General features: G+C 33.5%; 1 protein-coding gene across 1 annotated transcript; it reads right to left on the bottom strand.

Annotated features, from left to right (window-relative positions):
* Positions 1–17,720: 17,720 nt before the first annotated feature.
* Positions 17,721–24,752, bottom strand: LOC125070942 (lipase member H-B-like). Its single transcript, XM_047680966.1, has 2 exons — positions 24,338–24,752; positions 17,721–19,339 (listed from the first exon to the last, which is right to left on the bottom strand). Exons 1-2 carry the CDS (start codon positions 24,453–24,455, stop codon positions 18,441–18,443), a joined length of 1,017 nt encoding a protein of 338 aa, XP_047536922.1. The 5' UTR covers positions 24,456–24,752; the 3' UTR covers positions 17,721–18,440.
* Between the last annotated feature and the right edge of the window lie 305 nt (positions 24,753–25,057).

Genomic DNA, 25,057 nt, shown 5'->3' with positions numbered 1-25,057 from the left:
TGTATTTATAACTCATGCGACAGATGTCGTAAATTTAATTAAGAAATATAAAAAAGCAGCGATTAAGGACAAGATACCGTTACGTGTGTATCCGTCTTGCTTGTAGCAAATCAATTGTCTCGGGACTGCAGTGCCTCAGTATTCACTGTTCCTCGAACAGTTCGCATAATTGACGACCACTTATCAATTTCTTTAACATGTCTATTGTTAGCTTTTATTACAACTGTAAGCACTTATCTTTCTTTTAAAAGAAGACGGATCATTATATATTTTTTTATTGTAATTATCGAGTAGGCCTCGGGGGACGGCCTTTATACCTGGTCGTACTTGAGACGCAGGCTGATTGAGACCCGAGCTGCGTTTCGAATCACGCAGGGTTTTAGGTTACACTCCAGGGGGTTAATAAGTGTAGATTACAGAGTCCTCTAAACCTATACCGTATACCGTGTCCGTCTGTATCATCAAATAAATTTTATTTCATAATCAAAATGTACTTTAATGAAGTAAGCTTATGAGCATCCGAGTTGACATTTAATAAGAGAAATGTAAACTCAAGTTCAGAAGTATATTCCATAGAGAAGTACCGACAAGAGACTCAATGGTTTCTCTTTGATTAATTAATCATTTAAGTAGATCTTTTGTGTCAAAATGTTTGTCTGCGAGTTTATTGTAGTTACCATGACATCATATTTTAATTGTAAATATTAATTATTCAAAATTCAAATTTACATTACAATAATATTATGTTATATGTAATTTAGCTCTTAACAAGTCCCTGTGGAATTACTAACACAATTATTATTAGGTTGTTTAAAATTTCATAGTGAAATAGAAAACGGAATAGCTTCTTGTAGCAAAAAATACCTACGTGTTTTGAGGTAATTAAAGGTGCGCCAATAGATTTTTTATCTGCGCACCCTTATTACCTGCGAAATTGATAGAATTATACATTTATTTAAGCTTGAATTAACATTAATTATTGATTTATAACATGCATTAAAAATTAAGGCAATCTAACATGAGAAACTGATTTCAAAAATATTGAATAATGTAGGACTTGAGTCGAGGCGAAGGGAGTTCCCATATATTAAACTCGTCGACATATTAACTACTGTTGTAATTACACTCGCTCAAGTCGCAATTTAAACTTATAATGGACTCGCAGATTCTAATGCCCTTAATATTCCGGTCGAGATTCGATGTTCTCAGTTATAATTACTTAATATAACGTTTTAATGACGACAGTTATTTTTACCTTATCAAAAAAGATCGCAACATGTTAACGATGTTTTGGTAAGATGCCTATTTTAAGTGTCTTTTGAAGAATTTTTATTCTCTGGAATAGATTTAAATCTACCTTAGATTTATGTTGGTGTGGCATGTGGATTCACCAAGATAACCGACTTATTTTATAAGAGGTAATTAGTATAGTTTTATTTTGTATACTAAACACCATTTGTAAATAGCAAATGCTCACCAGCAGTACTTACCCGTATCTCCTACAACTTGTTCATTAATAGCTAAAATTATGGCATCAATGATTCAACCGATAATAATGAATACGTAGAGTAGATTTTAGAGACCTGATTATCGTTATGATTCCGTCATCATAAAAGAGAAGAATAAAAGACGAAAGCCGTCGTATTATAAGCCGATACTAAAATCACCCGAACATATTTTTTGTCACTTAAGCAGACACCTATATTTTCGTAGGGGAATTAATCTTTCAGCCCTCTTATACTGTGACAACTATTGAATGTTTTTGAATACAAAATTTCTATATTATCTACATAAGCATAAAAGTTTTCGCACGATACCTTTGTATCAAATTTTATTTTGAGTACAGCTTAGTTCATAAAGAATTGATAAAAAGTTTTCTATACAAATTCTATATTCGTTTCAGTGGCAAATGTAACAAAGCCGATATTCTTATGATTCACTCCTAGTGTTCCGTCTTTCTTTATTCGAAAAGTTGAAACTGGAGTTCTTCCTCTGAGTCCATGTTTCCTCAACTATTTAATTTAGGTACTCTCGTGACCAACATGCTAAATTCTCTGAAAACGCAGGCCAGTTTTTTGCACTGACAACAAATATCCACCTATTGCATTTAATTTTATAATCTTCTGTTGAATATCTCCCAATAGGATAATTTGCACGAGTCACTCTCAGGAATTTGGCTTTCTTAACATTACTTGACAATATATTAGAGAAGACATTTTTATGCTATCACGGCAAATAAAGATCATTAATATTTTATAAGATGTTTTATAAGCTACACATTGATAATCATATCCACGATTATTATTATATAATCGTGGATATGATTATCAATTATGTTGTAATGACATTTCGGTCTGGTCACTCAAAAAATGATAAGTTTGACACGCGGTGAACTTATTTACCAGACGTTATTCAATAGGGTTCCAATTAAAAACATTCTGTAAGTTTCAAACTCAGTATGTGACGTAAGAAATTATAGAAACGGCTTCAACATTACTCGTAACTCTAATTTATCGGTCACTGGCGTACAAGAGCACATGGGAACCGGGAATCAATCAAGTACCAACTTGTGACATATCTCATCAGATTCTTAGTCTGTGACGAGGGTTTATGATATCTAGGTCTCCATTTAAACACATTTCTGAGGCGGTAATACGATACTCAGAACTACATGTGACAATGAAACTAAATAGAATATTCCGCCTCTACCTTTGTTCTGAATCGCCTTTGAGGGCTTAGGGCGAAAGTTTTCTGAGCCGGCGGACTCGAGGCTCGACAGAAACACAATGTCCCATTGTCGTTTTTAGCGTAGAATATTCTTATTACGATTCTTTGTCGTAACAAAAGTCCCGAATACATTTTTATTTGTCTGTGCGATGTATTCTGAGGATTAACCAAATCGTTGACCATGATAAAGTTCATAAAAAACTGATATACATATATATATAAACACGAAATACTTCTTTAGACGATGAGGATACGAAAACCCCACTACTACAGCCTGGAAATGAAAGGATTAAGTTCTAATTATATATTTCTAGTTTAGAAAATTATAATTAAGTTTCATTTACCGGCTCTTCTCAGATGTGAGTATTTTGTTTCCGTAACCGGTGGTAGCTTTGACTATCAACCAGTAAGTTTAATAATACATATTGAATGAAGAAAATTGAATTGAACTATTGGATAAAATGCGCTTACGGAAACTTCTCGCCGTAGCAATTCAGAACAGAATGTGCTTTTATTCTCGTAAAATATTTGGTCGAATTAATTCCCGTGTCACTATAATCTGATACGATCTGATTTAAATAATATGACTAATTATAACGTCATAAAAGTTTATTACAAATTGCATTAATAATATTTTTGATTACTGATACATTCACTAAAAAAACTCTCTTCGTTTCAGATTTACTTAAAATGTTTAAAGCACTACTTAAACGAAATTCCAAGAAAGCTGTAGCATAAAAAAAAGTTTTATTCATTTGTCGATAATTTTAATCGTAGGGCAATTATAAGAAAGCCAGCGACGGCTACTGGAGAGTGTGATTCTGGAAACTTTTGTTGTAACCATTTTTAATCTTAATGTATTTTATTACTCAAACATGTCAAAGGATAACTATAACGAAAACTTTAACGACAATTAAAGGTGTTAGTAGGCTAATTAATAACAATTTATTTACATTCGAAACAATATTAAACCTAATAGTAATGTACATAAGATTCAGTATAACTTCGCATATAATCGTACCTGCAAATTATACGGGTAACATTCGCCCACGGCCCTGTTTAAAATATTTTATGTTAATTGTAGGTGTTCAAATAAAATGCCGCTTCATTCCTACGGACCTCTATAATGCGCTACAATTGTCTGTCCCGCTGTTGCAATTTCATCCTTACCAGTATTCAAATAAGGATTAATAATTTCTTCTCTTCATGAATATTACGTTCGGTCGAAGAAAGTGTGGTGTTCCATTTTAGAGCGTATATCAATGAACTTAAGGTCGAAGTTGTATATGTCGCTCATTTTAGTGTTCGTAGTATGCAAGATTTCTTTTTATATTGTTAAATTACAAAAAATTCACGGAAGGGTTTTAAATTTTTAAATTAACTTTTTTCGTGTATTATTTATAATTACTCAAATATTTTATATTATTTCTAGTGAATTATTTATGACAGCATTCTCGCGATCGAGAAGCGATAATATTTGATAGACGATTTTGTACAATAATTATTTTTAAAATTGTACATAAGCGTCTTTAAAATTTGATTGAAGACAATACATTTTTCTCCGCAGGTGTGATTGTATTCAAGGTACAATGCTAGAAGCGCTTTTGAATGATCAATTAAAGGACGTCTAAGAGTAATTAATTTGGAATGTGGATTCCATCGAGAAGATCCGGCAGCAGAAATGAAAAATGATTTCAATGGTTCCCATTAAAATCGGCGTCGGCAATTATCTCCCAACTTTGAACATACTATCGATCTTAGTTCTAAGTGTTACGGAGCCATGTTTCTATAGTTCTCTTTGTCAAGGAGGATCGTGTAGCCGACAATAGTAATTTGTTAACAATGGACTTTGCGAGGGTTTGAAATAAATTGGGTTACGACCACGCGCATGCTGACGCGGAAGAGGTAGCGGTTAGCGTGTATTCTTTAAATCTACAGCGTAATCGTAATTTTAAAATTAGTATTCATAAAACTACGTAAGCAATGCTTATCCTGGATTTTTTTATATTCAAAATTTGAAAAAACTTATATTTTCCTCTTCGGATTAATTTTACTTAAAAGCGACCCAAGAGAGTGCATTTAGTACGATACGATCGGATTATTTCTTTTTACTTTCCTAATGCTGCCCCTGAGCGACACGGGGCTTTTAGGCCGTTGCCTATTTAGCCTCAGGTTAAGCCGGCCCCGATCACACGTGTAGGAGGGGAATGTTACATTTACCTGCTTATTATTTAGTATTAATCCATACGTCGATATTTTTTTCATATATCGGTATACATAGACATGTTATACTCTAGCTGTATTTATCATATAACAATTTTATTAATTATATGTAGCATTCATTTAAAAAAAAATTAAATGTTCTACGATAATGAATCTTTCGTATATTAGTTTGAAAATTTAATTATCATTGGTAAGCATTACTTTTACTTGGTGGAGAGGTTTCTTGCAAGTTCATCTGGATTGGTACCACCCACCAATACCATCAATTCTTAGTATCGTGATGTTACAGTTCGAAGTGTGAGTGGGCCATTGTGATTACAGGTACAAGAGACAAAACATCTTAGTTTTAGGACGTATTAATTTTAGAAAACGCAAATAAGTTAAAGAGCGGAACTACGGCTGTATAAGAAAAAAAAATTAAAAATTCTTAACAAACAAAATTCTAAACACAATTAAAGTAAATTGTTTTCGATAAATTCCAATTCTACCGAAACTAATGTATACAATTTGACATTAAAAATTTCTTAATAAGGTTTCATAATTATGGCGTCAAATGTAGACTTGCAGTTTACAATGAAATGAAATCAAAATAATCATAGGTACAATCATAGGTTTCGAAATTCCTAAAAAGTTTTTTGAATATACGTGAAGATTCGCGGGAGACCCACTAGTAAATGTAATTTAGCTATCTGTATTGAAAAGTCAGCTCACGAAATTCGCTTACGCTGACATTAAGATGGACTCACAGTTAACACATACCACTAATACCGCTGGTACAACTACACGTTCGAAAGAAATCATTCGAAATTTAAAACGAATTTTAACAACACTATTTTTTTTATCTGGCTTGATATTAAAAAAAAAAATCGCGACTCGCCACACAATGCCTCGCTGAGCACCTAACATTCGTAAATTCTCGTCCGCTTCCGGTCGTGCTCGGCAGCCGGTGATTACTGGCTCATTACTGTAATCACACCTTATCTCTCTAATTAGGGGCTGAGCGAAATTACACTCACATGTCGCGCCCTGTAATACTAACTGTATCCCTTTAAGGCTTTAAGTGATTTTAGAGCTTATATGTATATTTAGAGAGTCTTGTTTTCAATTCAAAGCGCATTTTAAAAACATTATGTTTTAATTGTTAGATCTACACCGTAATAACGAGGGTTATCTATGTAATAATTGTTTTGTAATATTATTTCGTCACGATACAAAGTATATATCTTATTTACTCACGAAGACGTAAATGATTATTTAATATTTAGTTTAATTTTCAAAAAATATTGTACTGTTTGTAGTATTTGTACGAATTGCAAAGATTCGCTGACACAGACAGGCCGACAATTTCAGCGGACACGATAATAAAAATACAAAGTTAACAATAAATATAACTGTAGTGTTATTGTTCGTTATTTTATGAAGAATAACAAAATATTGCAAACACCACAGTTACCAACTATTTCAACGGAAACGCACCGTATTACATTAGGTATTTTAGTGCAACGAAATATTTAGTGCATAAATAGAAGGTACTTTAGTATAATATATGTAAGTTTGATTAATAATAAAAATTATATCCAAATGTGAAATAATTGATCGAAGTCTATCTCAAGTTACTTTCAATAAATAGAAAAAACAAAGTTAATAGGTTTTTCTTACAGTTAATAAAATGAAGCGAACTGTATTTTATTAATTTCCGAAGATATTACACTGACTTATATTTTTAACGTACAATCTGGATAGAAATTATTAATTTGATAACAAAATATTCAAAGTGTTTTTTTTACTTTATTATATACACTCTGAAATATTTCTTCATTATTCTATTAAAGCCTTACAATTATAAACCCGGACTGAACGTTACGTTCGGAACGACGCAATTAAAAACGGTTCTATCCTATAGAAACCGAATGTTTTTTTAAGATAAGTCCTGTATAATTTTCACCCTCAAACTCGGCCTTTCAAAGCCTTTGTCATCTGATAATAGTTCTTTATATAATTTTATCTAAAACGACCCTTCACAGTTTCTTTTATAACGGCGATGCTGAGCTTAGGGGGCATTTTTTAGTGCCTTTATTTTTAGTTATAAAAACATTTTTTGCACGAAATGCCTATTAAGTACCAAGATAATAAACGGGTTAGTTCCCGTGACTTTACAAATGCGAACGACATCTGTACAATAATACTTTTATCACGCATGAGTTAATTCTACAGTTGGCCGCTATATACGCTGCCGTTTTTAAACTCAACATTCAAATCCTTGGTAGGTGGATAAAATATTTTTAAGTTGGTTGGTAGCATAATACTTCGGTAGAAGATTTCGCTTACGACTTATTGCATCTCTAGCATGAAGATTAATAATACTTCCAAATCAATAATCACTTCGTGTAAGATGAACAGATATATCGTCAATATTTCCGAAACTCTAATGTTTTTTTTATCAAACAATTAATCAACGTATGAGTCGAGATGGCCCAGTGGTTAGAACGCGTGCATCTTAACCGATGATTTCGGGTTCAAACCCAGGCAGGCACCACTGAAATTTCATGTGCTTAATTTGTGTTTATAATTCATCTCGTGCTCGGCGGTGAAGGAAAACATCGTGAGGAAACCTGCATGTGTCTAATTTCAACGAAATTTTGTGTGTGCCACATGTGTATTCCGCCAACCCGCATTGGAGCAGCGTGGTGGAATATGCTCCAAAACCTTCTCCTCAAAGGGAGAGGAGGCCTTTATCCCAGCAGTGGGACATTTACGGGCTGCTAATGCTAAATCAACGTATTGGGTTTATAAAAATTATACATATATTATATATGACGTATTATTATTATTATCATTAAAGGATAGCTTTGTGACCTGAATTTTCCTGAATAGAATTTTCAGAGCTTCATATGAAATATCCTAACACTCGGATATAGTAGACTGAACAGAAATATGTCAAACCTTAGATGCTGAGACAGTGTTAAAATTATTTTACACCAGGAAATACGGGAGGTTACGTCGAACGCGAAACGGCGTATAATAAAACCCCAATCCAAGTAGTGAGGTCATTGTATGAGCTTAATAATCTCCAAAATAAAGTAGTTTATTTCAATACCATCAATTCGGACACAAAAGGTGAACGAATTAAATGGAAAAAATATCGTTTTCCGATATAATTCGGAGCGCGCAAGCCGCTAGCCGTCGCGAGCTAATACAATGCTCGCCTCGCATCGGCTCCCGGCAGGCCCCGACGGCCGAGATATAAAATTGAAATGCCTGAAACGTGCTTCAAAATATAATTGAGTCTTTGTGCCTCACCCCGCTTGTGCATCGCCTTATACAGGAAATTTTATAGGGTTGTCGCTCGCCTGCTTACGTAACACTGACTTTAAACATTTTAAAAGACATTTTGGGCGACAAGTCCTTAATTTGGTGGACTATGTGATTTTTATAGCCCACCTGATTATATAAGTATTACTGGAACATACAATTCAATAGTCTAAGCATATAGGGTTATACAAAATACATACTGAAGCCTTTATAAAAGATTTATAAAAACGACTTTATAATTAAAAATTTTAGGCACATCTTCATGTGCATATTTAATTAATTATCAAACTGAATCACCTAACTTAATTATTTACATTTAAAATATATATGATTTTTTTAAAATTAGGTATCTAATTTACATTTAAAAGATTTTATGTAAAATAGCAAAAAATGTATCGCCAACCCTAGCCAGGTACAGACGACCAGTCGCCATGGTACCGATAACCAATTCTGATCTCTATTTTCATAACAATAAAGTTCACAATAGATGGTTTAGGAGCGAGCACATAACATACATATGCAAGCGTCCCCACTCTGTTATTCCAATACTTGTCTATTTATGTTCCATAAAAAGGTTTCTTGTGTATGGAAATACTCAGAACGGAGTACATTTATCATCATCAATACATATTATGTAAAGTAAATATGGTTCAAGCGTGCTCCGTTCAATGTCGGGAAAACTGTATCTAGAATAGAAGTGTTACGGGGCCGTATCTGCTTAAGAAATCATTCTAAACTCAACAACCGCTTTCAAAACGAATTATACAGTAAGCAAAAACACAATTATTCAAAATATTGTTCTTTTTTCTCGGTTTATTATACTCGGGATCACGAGAAGATACTGTTATCTCAAGTAACAAAATTATAAATATACTTAGTGGCTGCTTACCTGCGTAAAACGTTACTGCTCCTTTAGTGAGTTCGTGTTTACTTGATGATACGGCTTTTTGCAAACCCGTTCGGTTAGGGAGCACAAAATCATCATAGCATATTCTAACACCAAACAGCACCTCTTAGTATTGTTATATTTAAAGGGTAAGAACTATTGTAACTACAGACACAATGGACATAACATCTTAGCTCCCAAGGTTGATGGCGCGATGGCGATTTTGGTTGGGATATTTCTTACAGCGCCATTGTATATACGCTAAGTATATCAGTATACTGGGTGGCCCATTCACTAGTCTAACACTTTTATTTTAAAAAATGTGAAGTTAAACAGTATATAGTAATACATAGACGTCTAACGCAAATGGTTTTCTTCAAATAACACTGTTAGTTCCAGTGATTGACACGATCAAACAAACAAACAAACTCTTCTCAGTTTTCAGCAATTTTACTTCCCACAGGGTTTAGTATCTGTGCTGTTTTGAGACCTTTTTTATTATATATGTTTTTATATTTCATTATTCCTTTTCATTCTTATTAATAACTTTTCATACATAAGTAAGTAAATTCTTATATACTTATAATATACTCATTCACCTCATCCTATCGGATGAACTCCTACTATGTGTCTTCATGTATCCATGTTTGTACAATCTTCAATCTAAACACGCTATCCGATTTTGAATTATAAATAGTCAAAGTCAAAGGCTATCGACGTGAGATATCCAAAATGGCCGACCTTATTGACATTACGTTGTATCTTTTTATTAACAATGCTATCTACGTTTGTTTTCAAAGATTTATTGATATTCCTATTTTTCTAAACAAATACGCGCGATATTCGTATTAAGAGTGACGACAATACAAGGTAGCGATCAAACCTACAATTATTTCGTCGCAAAGTGTACACTGGGCTGTTTCAAATTACCACTTTTATTATTAACACTATTTAATACCGATTAAAGTAAATCGCTTTGACTAATTGACAAGCAAAACACTCTTAAGTCTAGATATATTAGGTACAGTAATATTTCACAACTCACAACTTTTTAAAGAGCAGCAATGGCATTATATCTCAGTTATATAATTAAATGTGTGATGATTTTAAAAAGGATTTTATGCGAAGCTCCAAGACCATCAAGCTATATTGTAATGATATTTTTATAGAGACGAAATAGCCGATGGATGCAACAATTGTAGCTCAACCGATGATTGCGGCTTAAAACCTAAGCATGCCAATTACTTTTCATCTGCTTAATTTGTGTTAATAATTCATCTCGTAACGGTAAGGTCTGCGCGGCAAAGGGAAATTTCAAGGCGAATCTGGCCTGTGTCATATGAAGATTTTCCACTTGTTCCACTAATCCGCATTAAAGCAGCGTGGTCGAATTGGCTCCAAATCCTTTACTCTTAGGATAGGAGACCTTCAAGCAGCAGTATAATGATTACAGACAAGCAATATACTTAATATACTTTAAAGTCGCTTTAACAAGATCCATATTAATCACTAAATAAAATTAAACGGAGTCGCTTCCCACCGTATTTTAATACGGTTTTCATAAAGATATAGAGTGATTCACGAGGAAGGTTAATACATGCTGAGAATTCAGTTTAAAAAAAAAACAACAAATTTACTTTTTTGTCCGTTCTTCAATCTAATCAATATCAATATAAACATTTAAAGTATTAGCATTTTTTTTAGCATTAGCAGCTTGTAAATGTCCCACTGCTGGGATAAAGGCCTCCTCTCCCTTTGAGGAGAAGGTTTGGAGCATATTCCACCACGCTGCTCCAATGCGGGTTGGCGGAATACACATGTGGCAGAATTTCATTGAAATTAGACACATGCAGGTTTCCTCACGATGTTTTCCTTCACCGCCGAGCACGAGATGAATTATAAACACAAATTAAGCACATGAAATTTCAGTGGTGCCTGCCTGGGTTTGAACCCGAAATCATCGGTTAAGATACACGCGTTCTAACCACTGGGCCATCTCGGCTATTTAAAGTATAAAGACAAAAATACGGGAAGGTCGGTACAAACGCCGAAACTAATGAAAAACGCCCATTTTCAACAAACTCAATCATTAACGTCATTAACTTTCTGTAACTATTCAAATTGTACCTACTCACTACTATTTATAGAATATTGTATTTTTTTAATTTTTAATTTCAAGTATTGCCTTCTACTTTTGACAGCTCAAACTGTAATGACCTCAACGCACCACACAGCGCAACTAATTAGAAGACTAATTAATACGAACCACAATCTGTCAGGCGGTAATCTGTAATTACAGATACGATTCGTTACGCAGATGTGTTTCCTTATAATCATGCAAATTAGACATCTTTGAGTGTCACAGATTAGCTTATCTCTGAATATTTAGTTGAGTCATTTTGTAAAGCAATTCAAATTGAAGACACCACACCTGCGCGTTAATTGTAATTTTATGTAATGTACTGATTATCTAGACACGCGGTAGCGTGTCAGCCAAGTTCTAGTAACAGAACTGGCGTGCAGCACCGTGTGTAATATTACACGAACCATTTGGAGCCACTTTTGACCTCCTCATAACTCAAAAACTATTTGACATAAATGTGTCAAATTATTCGTATATAAGAACTAGCCAAGTCAGACCTTAGGCAACAATATATTACCCCAAGTTATAAGAAGAAATGATATTTTATGTAGTTATAAATAAATTTCAGAAAGGACTATTTAACTTGGCACAAATTTAGATCTCACTTCTTTTGTCGTTGAAGACAACAACCAAGGTATATATCATAATATTTAACTTGGCTCTCATTTTTACATTTATGTTTTTGATGGGATACATAATACCTCTTACATTAAAATATATTATGATTATGTCCTTCTTGATTATGAACGACTTCGATCACAATAATCTCAAGGGAGACTTGCCCACAGCGCAGAAGATATAATAGCGCACATGTGTGTGCGGAAACACAAGTAGACGCTTTATCTGAGAGTTCTTTGAGATGGCAAACTCGAGTGGAAACAGCTGAGGCCCACGACCAACGGGTGTGATTGCCCACTTCCAAACTCCGGGCTGCTACTGAGAAATTTTCGACTCTCATACGTTAGCTACGAGACCACCAAAGTGATTAAAAATATGTATATTGACCTGCAATGTTGCCAAAGTACTTATAAAGTAATTATCAGCATCATATTAGATTTTGATTACATAGTCTAAAACAAAGTCACTTACCGCTGTCTGTTCCTGCTTAGATCTTTAAATTAGTTTTTTTTAATACATAGATTGATTCAAAAGGAAGGTTTATATGTATAATGCATGCTCAATATAGTGGAGAAAAACTAATCATTTTAGAGGTTTCTGAAGTGATACTGTAAATAAACACATTTTTTGCGCTTTCATTGCCAACGCTGCCTGAACTAACTAATGTATTGTACACCTTAAAAAGGTCTTTAAAAAAGTCAATGAAATGGGTATATGTCCGTCTCTTAGGGTAACCCACAATAACCATTTTTTATCCTTTACTTTTTACGGAGATAATGACTCATTTTCGAAGCAATTTTAAGCAGTACAGTATTAATCCTTATCGAATTATCTACTTTAAATACATTGTGAATTGAATATAGATCAATATGGCCGTTTACAGCATGTAATTTGAATGAATATTTTCGAAGATATTACAGATTTAAAGCGCAGGGACATAGCAGTTCGTATTGTAAGACATTTTGTAGTATATTTAGTTTAAGCATTGCACCCGTGCGAAGGCGGGCGGGTCGCTAGTTTTGTATAAAATATCACTTTTAATAATGCTCCTCTATATAAAAAATAGCAATGTTTGCTTATAAAGATAAATTGACAAATTATTATGACAGGCTTATATGAGCTATTTCGAATGATTCTAATTTAAAAATTAAGATATAATTATTAAGAATATAAAAACTTGATCTTAATGTCAATTTTTATTTATATATTATTTTTGAACGATTTTGATTATAATTTAAATCAACAGTTACACATACGCTCATATCGAAACTACTTATGAGGTAACATAACAGTTGAGTCTTTTTTAACATCTGCTAATTCCATTCTATTATTCTATTCTGCATTTACTAATTTATTTAATTATAAAGAGCTCAAAAGTGTGTTTTAAATCCTTGGATACGAGCTTAGTATTCAAATGTGTGGAGAATGTAACATGGACCAGAATAGAGTTGATAACATTCATAATAAATAATTAATGAATATAATTTAAACTAATAAAACCGTATTATACGTGATGTATTATAATACTGTTTTATTAATAAGAATGACTTGGTATTTCATGAAAATTATGCAAAATAATAATAGTATGTAAGTATCACATAGCAAACTATATTTTTTGCTGAATAAGTTAAATGAAAATTACTCAAGTTCGACGATGCATATTATTACAGTATTTTTATAGGTGTGCATGAAAACTATTTCTTCGGTACGGGTGAATGTGTTGTCCAATGACAAGCACACACTACACAATAACTTCTGTCCTACTTTTAGATATAAAAACCTGACTTGCGGTTCATTCTCTTTGTTATCGCAACTAATAACCTAAGCAGTTGTATTTATTTGTAATACGTAGGTAGTTTTTTGAGCAGCGCCATTTTGCTTCAGTGAATCAATATAATTTGTTATTTGAACCAAAGCCAAACGAACTGGGTAAGATTTATGATCAGAACGATCGTACCGACAGTCACACGGTCAGTCACAATGCGACAGGAAACGGTTAGACGTGCCCATAATCCGGCGAAATACTCGGATGTACCTAGCGGTGTTCGGCTCAACGAATATATGTGGCCGCAGTGCCAGCGAAATGTTTGTGTTGATGATGGAATAATGGTGATGTACACACTTAAACCTCGCCAATTTCCGTCCTTGACATGGATCGATAAAACTGTAGCATCGTTTCCACATGTAAAACCGCTGCTTTCGAGCTGAGCACGGCACGTTGCACGTGCTCGTTGGGACTCTACCCAGGCGCACACTTATAATTGTAATCCATATTAAATAATTTTCTTTATTTGCTATTTCAATTGTAACCACAGATTACAGTACACTCTAACCTGTTATTATGAGTGGTTCAAATCTTGCAATTTAAGTTTAAATCACTTTCACCCAACTGATTCTGCTGAGATTTAGGATACATTTTGGGACTTTGGTGTTAGTGAAAACATAATCTATATATATGTTCACTTGGTGGTAGGTACCACCCACTTACCATATATTCTACCGCCAAATAACAGTACTCTGTATTGTTGTGTTCCGGTTAGAAGAGTGAGTGAGGCAGTGTAATCACAGGCACAAGGGACATAACATTTTAATTCCCAAGGTTGGTGGCGGATAGGTAATGTAAGGAATGGTTAATATTTCTTACAGCGCCTTTGTCTATGAGCGGTGGTGACCACTTACCATCAGGTGACCCATTTGCTCGTCCGCCAACCATTGCCTTAAAAAAAAGGTATAATGAATAGTATTTTTTTACGTTATAATAAATTTTCCGCATGTATAATGTAAAACGCAAGCTTGTTTTATAGCGTTTTTTTTTATTATTCTTTCTTATAAATTTTGATTTCCTCGACAAAAAACTGAGAAATCTTAATAAAATATATGTAAATGTTTTGCAAAAAAGTTCGCTCCGCTGTCACTGTGACCACACGGCTCTCTGGTTGCAGGCAGTGGCCCCGCCTATGATCTCGCACCATTAATCTACTGTCCGCCTGTCCTTTACACGCTCTGTGTATTTAAACTTATTCAGTACATAAGCCGGCACTAGAATACATTTTGAGCTTTATTACTAAAGCGATTAGAGCTGTACACTGCATACGATATATCTAAAAAAATATACACAAACGATAATTAATTTCGCTATTAAATTAATTCGGGTATTAAAACCGATTACTGTGACAGTACACGTGACAGTATGTATCTCTTAGTAAGTAGGTACTCGTAAGTTCGATGTCCGCTCGAAAAGTCGTTTGAACGATGTCATTGCTCGTCTCTGTACACTTGTGCTCTGGGATTTGGAAGTCAATCAAAAACCGCGAAAGCCGACGAACGGACCACATATGTACCATCCCGAAGATAGTTAGTGTATTTACTTGTCCGCCTCCGTTTGAATGTCAATATAATTACTGAATTTGTATTAATTACGCTTAGTAACTAACTAGAGATTATTGTTATATTCGATATTGGTAATTTAATGAGATGTGGGTTTAATATATAGATTAAAATAATATCATTGTTAATATACCTACTATAATAACGAACCACAGTTAAATTGCGAATATAACACTGTATGTTTCCATTTTTTCCTTTTGCCTTTGCAGAGCCGGATTTAAAGCCCTGGAGCAACAGAGGAGTGGAGAAACCTAATCATTATTTTACAAATTAATTTGAACAATTTTTTTTCTGTCAGTAAGAATTATCAATAAGATGTTTATTCTTAGTATCGGTAACTTTTGAAACAGTAATTAGTAATTTTATTATCTAGATATCCAAATATATATTACATTAAGTCGTCGGAATCTCTATTGTGGCCCCTCCCCTAAATCCGGCCCGGTGCGTTTGTAAGTCTCAAAATGTTTGCCATATTTACAAATCATAAAACACTTGTAATTCCTATTAATGTTCGTACACAAATCGTAAAATCGTACACAAGGTGCCCCAACGAGTACAAAAAGTGAATCTTAAGCAAAGATAAGCTTTAATCCAAACAAGAACTGGAATTTCATGTGCTTATAATTGATGTCGTGCAGCGAAGAATAACATCTTAAGGAAACCAGCATTTGTTCAATAAAGTTTTGTAACTTGTGTATCCTTGAGTGCAGTAGTTGGAATAATTTCCAAGCCTTCTTGGAGAGAAGCAGATATTCATGAGCTTCTTTAACAAAGCGACTGTTACTGTTTGGAGAAGACAATCAAATGGCACACCTGGCATATGTGACACTGTCTAAACGCGCCGCCACCGCAAGATCCAATATGTAATGATTCTAAGTTACTCACCATAAAAACTTAAACAGGGATTCATAATGTTCGACGTTAACATAACTGGTAAATTCCATCCAGTGGTACCCACTCATCTAATAGGACACCTGCACAAAGCTCCAGTTACTAACAGTGAATACTAATATCACTTTGTTACGTCTTCGAGTGGAGTGCTCTCAGGAAGAGGCTCTGGGGCTCTTTGTATAGACGACATAATAGTATTGAAAATTTATCACATGAGTAATATTGAACATGTTTTTTCAAACATGGGTTAAATTATATTATATGTGTTTAAGCGCCATCTAGTTGATATGTAACGAACTACTATGAATATTAGGAAAACAAATTGTCAGGAACTACTACTAACAATTTCCATTATTTATACCAGATGGCGAGTTTTTGAGCTAGAAAAATTGTGGGCTGTAATTACATTTTTGATTCAATATGTAGTACTTACCCCTTTATACTTATATTGGTTGAAAACGAAAGTTTTTTTCGCAAAATTTTACTGGCATAACCAAACTTCATGCCCATCGTTCTGCTTAAAGCACGCCACAACAACTATACTGCCTTCATCGCTCGCCGTCTCCTCTAACAACAATATTTATATCCAACTGCTCGGCGAGGTCTCCTCCCTTCTGAGAAAGTTATGAAAGTATTCCATCTAGCTGTTTCATTAGTATATTCACACGTGGGAACATTTTATTCGATCTAATATACGGGTTTTTTACGAAGCTGTCCTTCACCGCCGGGCACGAAATCAACATAAATTAAGATTAGAATCCGTAATCTTCAATCAAAATTCACGTATTGTATGTACTTTACAGCTTATCTAACGATATAAGTCGTTGGTCTTCATCTCCTTTACAAGGTTCTGACCCAGAATTGACCATTAATTAATCCTCTTATTTTAATAACACATATTCTTGATATATCATTATATTAGAAGGGGAAAAAGTAAACAGATATACTACAGTAAATATATATTTAAGCAGCGATTCAGTGTGTGGCATATGTCGGTCACTATATCACGCTAGTGTGGTTACAGCTTTATGGGTCACCATGCTTCTCGGTATCTCGGTATCTCTTTAGTTAATCACGTCCTGTTTGACCATTTATCATATTGACGAGTGAACGCGGTAAAGTCAATCAAATCAAATAGATAATATGATCTTGGCCGGTGGTGGTGTCTCATCATTTATTCTTCCATCATCCTGAAATATTTTGTGTGTGTGTCAGACTGTATAACAAGCCCAAGGGACACGATATTTTGGATTGACCCAGTAATGAATTATCTATAATGCCAGGTACTAAAGTCGAAGGAGGAATAAACAATATATTCTTGATGAGGTACATCTCCATCTTCGCTTTCCCGCAATATTTGGGTGTGATTTCGCGAAAAGGGGTGAAGGTGGGGAAGCGCGCTGTATTTTCTTTAGTTTTTTAAATAAAATAGTTTAAATTCAATCAATAATTTATTAATATATATTTATACGTATAACGCACAATAAATATTAAAAATAGTATAAAATCAGTATATTTGTATCACAGTTAAAATTAAAACTAAAATAAAAAATATAAAAATCGCATTGATTAAAACTATGTATTACACTATATTTTTTTAAAATGAACCGACATTTCATAAAACACGATTATTACATCTATATAATTCATAGGAATGGTACATTAATATCGTATACTTATATACTAAAACCTTCCCATGAGTATATTATTCAAAAACTACACGGTCGGTTAACGTGATTCTCCACAAGGGCGATTTATGAAAATTAACCGTGAAATTTTTAAGAATTCGCGCACATCGAAAGTAACGGGAAAAACAGACATTATTTGAAGTCGGTTAAATAACATTCTTAAAACATTGGACACTTTTCTTATGAGTACGTGACAAAAGTGTAAATACCTTTTTAATGAGGAGTACGGTTCTAAAAGTCATGATACGAATGTTACTTGATTCATTACTTTTAAAACGATAACTTGATAGCAGATGATAAATTGAATTTCCAAAATAAATTGTAACGGTTCTACCGTTCCTAATAATCTTAACATTTTTATATTATGTAATATAAATACTAATTGTTAATTACTTAAAATTTCTAGGAATAATTGTGTAGAATCGAATATCTTCCTATTCAATTAAAATGTTTACTTTAAAACTTCAAAAACACCCTACTGTTAGTTATTTGTCATATTTTTTAAGAAACATGTTAATATTATTTTATTATTAATTAATAATATAATTTATTAGAAAAACGTCAGTCACCTAGACCACCAGGTTTTTATGTCAAAAGGATTAAACACTGTAATTTTGCGATCCACTTCTTGCGACTTGTGGAGGAACATACCCCGAATATTGACGTTGCATTCGTATCCCACTGCGGTCTCATTTCCACTGCAGTGATCGCTGCTCAGCTCGTTCCAACTTTTGCACCTTCGTCCTATCAACGAACGCTCGTTCATTACGGAAGCGGAGAAGAGTTTCCACGACTGTGCGTGATCGCATTCCAAGCTAACGGCCTTCTCTCGGCACTCTGGCTGTGGAGCTGACACGCCATTGACGTACACGTCAGTGTGCCCTATAGGCTGCTCCAGTCCCAATACTCCCGCACTCGTGTGTATTACGTGGACAAACTTCGCGTCGCGTTTGTCGAGTCTATATTTAGAGAGGTGAGTAAAACATGGTCTAGCTGGATCTAGAGCGGTAATCTTTCCTATTTTTCTATTCAGACGGCTTTGTGACGATTTTCCCACCATTCCAGCTACATGAGCTCCTAAACTGAAACCGATTAAATGCACTGAACTTAAGGGGTATCCCTCTGAATGTAGGTTCTTGATTAATTTGAAAACCTTTTGGGCGACACTTTTGACGCGCGAAACTGACGCAACGTAACCTCGACAGAACGTAACTCGTGTGTCCAAAATTAGAATGAACGAATTTTTATGCAGTAGAGCATTGGCTAGAGCTTGTGAAGATTCGTCAGTGGGCGTGTTCCACCATCCGGGGATGTAGATGACGAGCACTTGAGGGAGGCGATGGCGAAGAGCTAAATGAGCGTTGGCCAACTTGTAACTTCTCTTGCCCTTTCGGGAGTACTCCATTATATCCAAGTCAGGCACGGACGGCCAATTGAATATCACATCCAGGGGCAAGGCGTCACCTGTAAATTAATATTTTTCTCATTTTAAATCACGTCAGCGAAACAGTGAAGTATTAAATAAGTTAGTGCAATGGAATATATAAATGTTTATAACAGCAATAAAAATATAATATCATTAATAAATATAAATACACTATTATGAAATTACAAAAAGTTTTAAAATAAATCGATAGCCGGATTCACACACACATGTCATTATTTACCAATTATATAAAATATAGATCAATTATGTTTTATATATGTATATGTATCTTTAAAAATATATATTATCTGAACCTTTTTGAAGACTTTAGTTAGAAGAAATTAATTTTGATATACCTAGTGTTAGTTATTATAAAAATAAATATCTTTAAATAAGAAATCGTTTTAATATATTCGTATATAATATGGCAACACATTTGTCTTAAATATGATTAAATTAAAGTCTGTATTCGTTATTGTTTGTAATAAAAAGCGTTCGTACTTTTGATCTAACAATAAACAGAAATTACTACAAGTATCGTGTTTTATAATTATAACTAACAAAGCATGTTTAATTTTAAATTAACTCTTGTCACGATGATTTCATGTAAAGAGTTAATGATTAAATATCATTCACATAGAGTCATTCCATGAAACATTCGTTCCGTAGATTATATTCTTAAAGATGACATTGTTTGAATCAAGAATAAAAATACATAATTTCATATATTTTTAAATAATATTTAGTATTTTTATGACGAAAGGACATTAGCACGTTACATGGTGATGATGGTGATGGTGGTGATGGTTTTCGGTTGATTTTAATATTATGTTTGTAATTTTCATAGAATTTCATTCATTTACGAAGAGCCCGGTGGCGGCGGGGAATTTGAATCTGTGGGATGAAATTCTCATATGCCCTATCAGAGCCGCCTCAAGTATTTGGCTCTAAGTCTTCGCCTTGAACGTGTGCGTTTTTGCCAAGCGATAAAATATATTATCGAACTGTTAGTATCTCACAAAAAAATTGCCAGAAAATGTTTATGAAAATATCATAGAAGTAACGAAATGTCATCCCAGCGTTCATTTAATTTTCTTAACGCTTCGTTGATATAGTGGCTTGTTTATACAGCTACATATCCAGAGGTCCAAGGTTCAAATACTGGATTGAGCCAATAAAATTAATTGAATCATTTATGTCAAGCAATTATCTTTAATAGCCCGAAGTTAGGAAGTACAGTGCTGACATTACAGTGTCTTGAAAAACGTGTAATTTATTTAATGCGGTGTCTGATCTCTCTCCAGTCGTGTCGAACGGACAATGAGAGTAATATGAAGTGAAAATGTACTTACGCCCACACTTGCGCAGTACAATTATACAAATATGAATAATCAATAAAATAAGACGCTGTGGTCGAAATTCGGTCACGAGGACATTATTTATTAATATTCTCACAAACTACAAAATAAATCGAAATGTTCGTGTCCGTGTCATCGCGTGCAGTGCGCCCGCGCAGGTGTTGCAAAAACAAGTATAATCTGTACTGAACCTTACAACACAGCTGTCGAACTACTAAATAGCAATCATTGTAGCATTTTTACATTTATGTTTTTATATATTTAAAAGTTTTTTTAATATTTACGTAATAATATTAACTTGGAAAATTATTTATATTAATGTTTGTTACTGAAGAAATCTCGAAGGATGAGATGATTTTTATTAGGTCCGTGACACTTTGTAGGTCAATGCACTATTTTTATTTTAAGAAAGAAGCCATTGTTATATCTTAATGAACGATAAAAAGAGACGGGCAACATTTGGTTCGATACATATAAGAATGAAACTCGAATGATAGTTTCTGTCATAATAAATATTGCAAACGAAAAAAATACTTTTATATTTGTATGATTATAATTAAGAAAATGAAGCATATTAATTTATAGTCAAATTTGATAAGACATCATTTTCTTTACAGAAATCCTCTACAACCTTATTCTTATATTCGGATGGTACCACAATTTGAAATCACTTTATGTGCTTTCTAAGGTTCAGGAGTATAACACTACCAACTTCATAATTTCGGGCTACTAGCGCTTCTCAGCAGACCAACCCAACTTGTGATACCCAACCCGGGACTTGAACACGGGATCCCATTTATACACATCCCCTTCCCCCGAGTAACCCCTTACAAGGTTTCAACTAGACCAGCTAACGCTCTTAATTTTTTACCTAACGAATCATTTACAAAGGGATGTTTGTTAATCGACAGTATATTGATAAAATTACAAAGATCTTAAAGATTTATTTAAAAGATAAAGAAGTTAATGATAAAAGTAACCTTATGTTGTTTAGTAAGACTTAAAAATATATATAAATTCTGAATAATTTCTATTTTCTCTGTTTCAAAAGCATTGGCATGATCTAATCGACCCTTCGTATTCTATGATCAAGGTTTACTATTTAAAAAAAAACATGAGTTTAATACTGTCATGTGTTGTTTGCGTGATGCAGTCAGACAGTTCGAACACGGCTTTAAACACCTCTAAATCGATAATAATAACTCGAATGCCTTTTAAAAATTATACTATTATATGTATTCATAATTTATCGGCTTAGCAAGCAAGGTTTCATTTTTATATTATAAATATTCATGTTATTCTAGACAGTTAACAGTATATTGACACAGAAATGAGGTAACTTTTTACCCATATGTTAAAGGAAACGAAGATAATATATCTCAAATATCAAATATTTTAGTCAAAGTTTAAATCTACCAAAACGACAGTGGTAGAGTCGTAGAGTGGACAAATGGTACCGCGTGGTAGTGTGTGGTTTATCGTGATATTTTCATTCACCCCAGTGCAATAATAATAATAATCGGGTACAAATTAGGGCCACGGTATTGTTCGGATTTGAACTGTTAAGCTTCGGTCAAAAACCACTTATTCTATCCACTGAACTATCTCATGGTGAAGAAATTCATTACAAATACAGGATAATATATAAATATAAATAAATATGTAATAAATATTGAACAACATCACATACATTACTTTGATCCCAAGGTAAGTAGCTAAAGCACTTGTGTTATGGAAAATCAGAAGTATCGACGATACCACAAACACCAAGACCCAAGACAACATAGAAAACTACTGAACTTTTTCTACATCGACTCGGCCGGGAACCGAAACCGGGATCTCGGACCGGCGTACCCATGTAAGCCGGTGTACACACTACTCGACCACGGAGGTCGTCAGATTAGGCTCTCCTTCTATCTGACGAACAAAAAATATTGCATCAATCTGAATTTGTAAAATATAGACGTGACAAGACCATTATGAAATTTGTATTTCCTGAATTATGAAAATATTTAGAAACAATTGCACACAGAAATATAATCATTGTGTTGTTAAAAGGAAAACGACCTATAATTATTCCTTTTGTATGATGACATACGGAAATAAAACATTAAAGATTTAGTGTAAATGTGCCATAATTTATACCTTTTAATTTCATGAATTGTACAATTCATTGCACTGTTTTTTTTACCCACAATAAGATAGCATGTGGATGTTTAAAAAAAAGTAATTCACCAACATGTCCAAACAAATATTTCTTTCGAACGCACTGGAAACAAAATAAATGATTTAATTACGAATGTGCTGTAAAATATTGAAGCAAACATTCATTAATTTATTATATTGTTCAAGGGAAACAAAATGGAAAAAAAAGTCTTAAGGTTAACAAAAAATAATTAAAATTTAACCGCATTTCAAAAAATGCTCATAAAATGTTCTACTAAAGACGTAGAACTATAATTTATTAAAACCATATAAACATAATGTTTTATTACACTTATATATTATTTATAAAAACGTCATACGTCATAATGGCACTTCTCTTCCTTGCCTTGTATAATTTCTAACGGTTCGTCCACGTTCAATGCCGCCTGAGATGTCATCCATTCCCCAGATTTTATCATCGAACAACAATGTATTTTATTACAATACGGCTCAGTGAGCCAGTGAGCACGATTTGGTTAAAATAATATTTACATCACGTAAAGTTATCTCTCTGCATATTCCGGTACACGTATTGTGTATTATTGTTAAAATTGAAGTTAAATAGAGGTTTCGGTCCTTATCTGCACCAATCTATTATGAAACGTTAAATAAAAATGATTTTATTTATTTATAATTACAAAATAATAGCTTTCTAAATATTTTATTTAATTAGACTTTGATTATTTCAAAGTCATCGTAATAATTTAAATGATACGGTTTGTTTGTATGGCTTATGTTTTCGTAACTATAATTTAATTCATATTACATATTGTTGATATTACTATAGATTTTAATTTATTTGAATTCTTTCGCCTTGGGAATTATATAGCTCTATGTCAGAGATTGTTTTCGGTAGCCTGTAAGAAACAGTAACTATAACAATAGCAAACTATATGAAATTGTATACTGTACAATGTAAATAATGATATATACACAGATATTTATTGATAAACAGTAAAAATAAGTACGTCACAGAACGTGTTACACGAAATAAAAGCATGTTTACATTTTTCAAAACAAAAGATACATTACAGAAATATCTGAAAAGATCTAACAATATTAAGGCAATCGATCTAACAATATTAATCGGTTAAGGAACCTATTTTTCAAACCTGGAGGTCTTCTATTTAAAATAAAAAAAATAAAAATATGTTGGACAACTTCACATTTATTACTCTGATCCAAATGTAAGTAGCTAAAGCACTTGTGTTATGGAAATTCAGAAGTAACGACGGTACCCAGACCCATGACAACATAGAAAACTAATGAACTTTTTCTATATCTCTCTATCGAATCGTCCGGGAATCGAACCCGAGACCTCGGGTGGCGTACCTATGAAAACCGGTGTACACACTACTCGACCACGGAGGTCGTCTATTTAGCTATCATATTACAATTTAATGAACTGATACTGTTCTGGTTATGAGGGATTAGTTTAAGAATCACCTATAGCCTTAATGAGATGTCACCTACATGTAGCGGACGCGACCCTAATCAGCTGATCCAGGCCCTTGTTGACTGGCGGCACTAGTGCTGTCACGGCTGAGAGCAGCACCGCCGTCACACAAAACACTCCCACTAATCTGTTCATCACTCATAACGTTTCCGCTGGTGAAGATGTAAAATCTATTGTACATGTCTTTCACTTTTTAACCTGCCTATTAACCTACATGATTAACATCAAAATGAACGCATCATTTCACACGGAAGTTTTTAATATATATTTTTTATAAATATTATTATAAACGATTTGTTCAACGTCTCACTAGTTACTGTTAAACATCGAAATAATTCAAAATCGCGAATTAATAAAATAGCACGTTATGTTTTTCAACACACGTATTAGTCGCTAGTGGTACCACGCATCACGTCTGGCAGAGCTACCACATCGCCGGTCGCGTCACAACTGCGTCTAAACACAACGCAACTAACTATATAAAAACGTACATATTACGGTTACCGCCTTGATCTTGAAAGGTTGAAACTAACGTTTAATCTGGTCCATTAACCTTAATCATTTCTTTACCGTTTTTTTTAAGGAAATGAGAAACGATTTTATCAACAGATATTGTAAATATTATTTATGTAATAAAAAATAACAAACAAATGCAAAATATTAATTAATATTGTTGCAAATTTTGTTAAATAAAATAAAATAAAAATGTTAGATGCAAAGGGTTGCTATACCTAAAT

Source organism: Vanessa atalanta, chromosome 18, assembly GCF_905147765.1.
Source record: "Vanessa atalanta chromosome 18, ilVanAtal1.2, whole genome shotgun sequence".
NCBI classification, from domain to species: domain Eukaryota; kingdom Metazoa; phylum Arthropoda; class Insecta; order Lepidoptera; family Nymphalidae; genus Vanessa; species Vanessa atalanta.
Note: the sequence above shows the minus strand (reverse complement) of the source record. Positions and strands in the feature narration are given on the sequence as shown.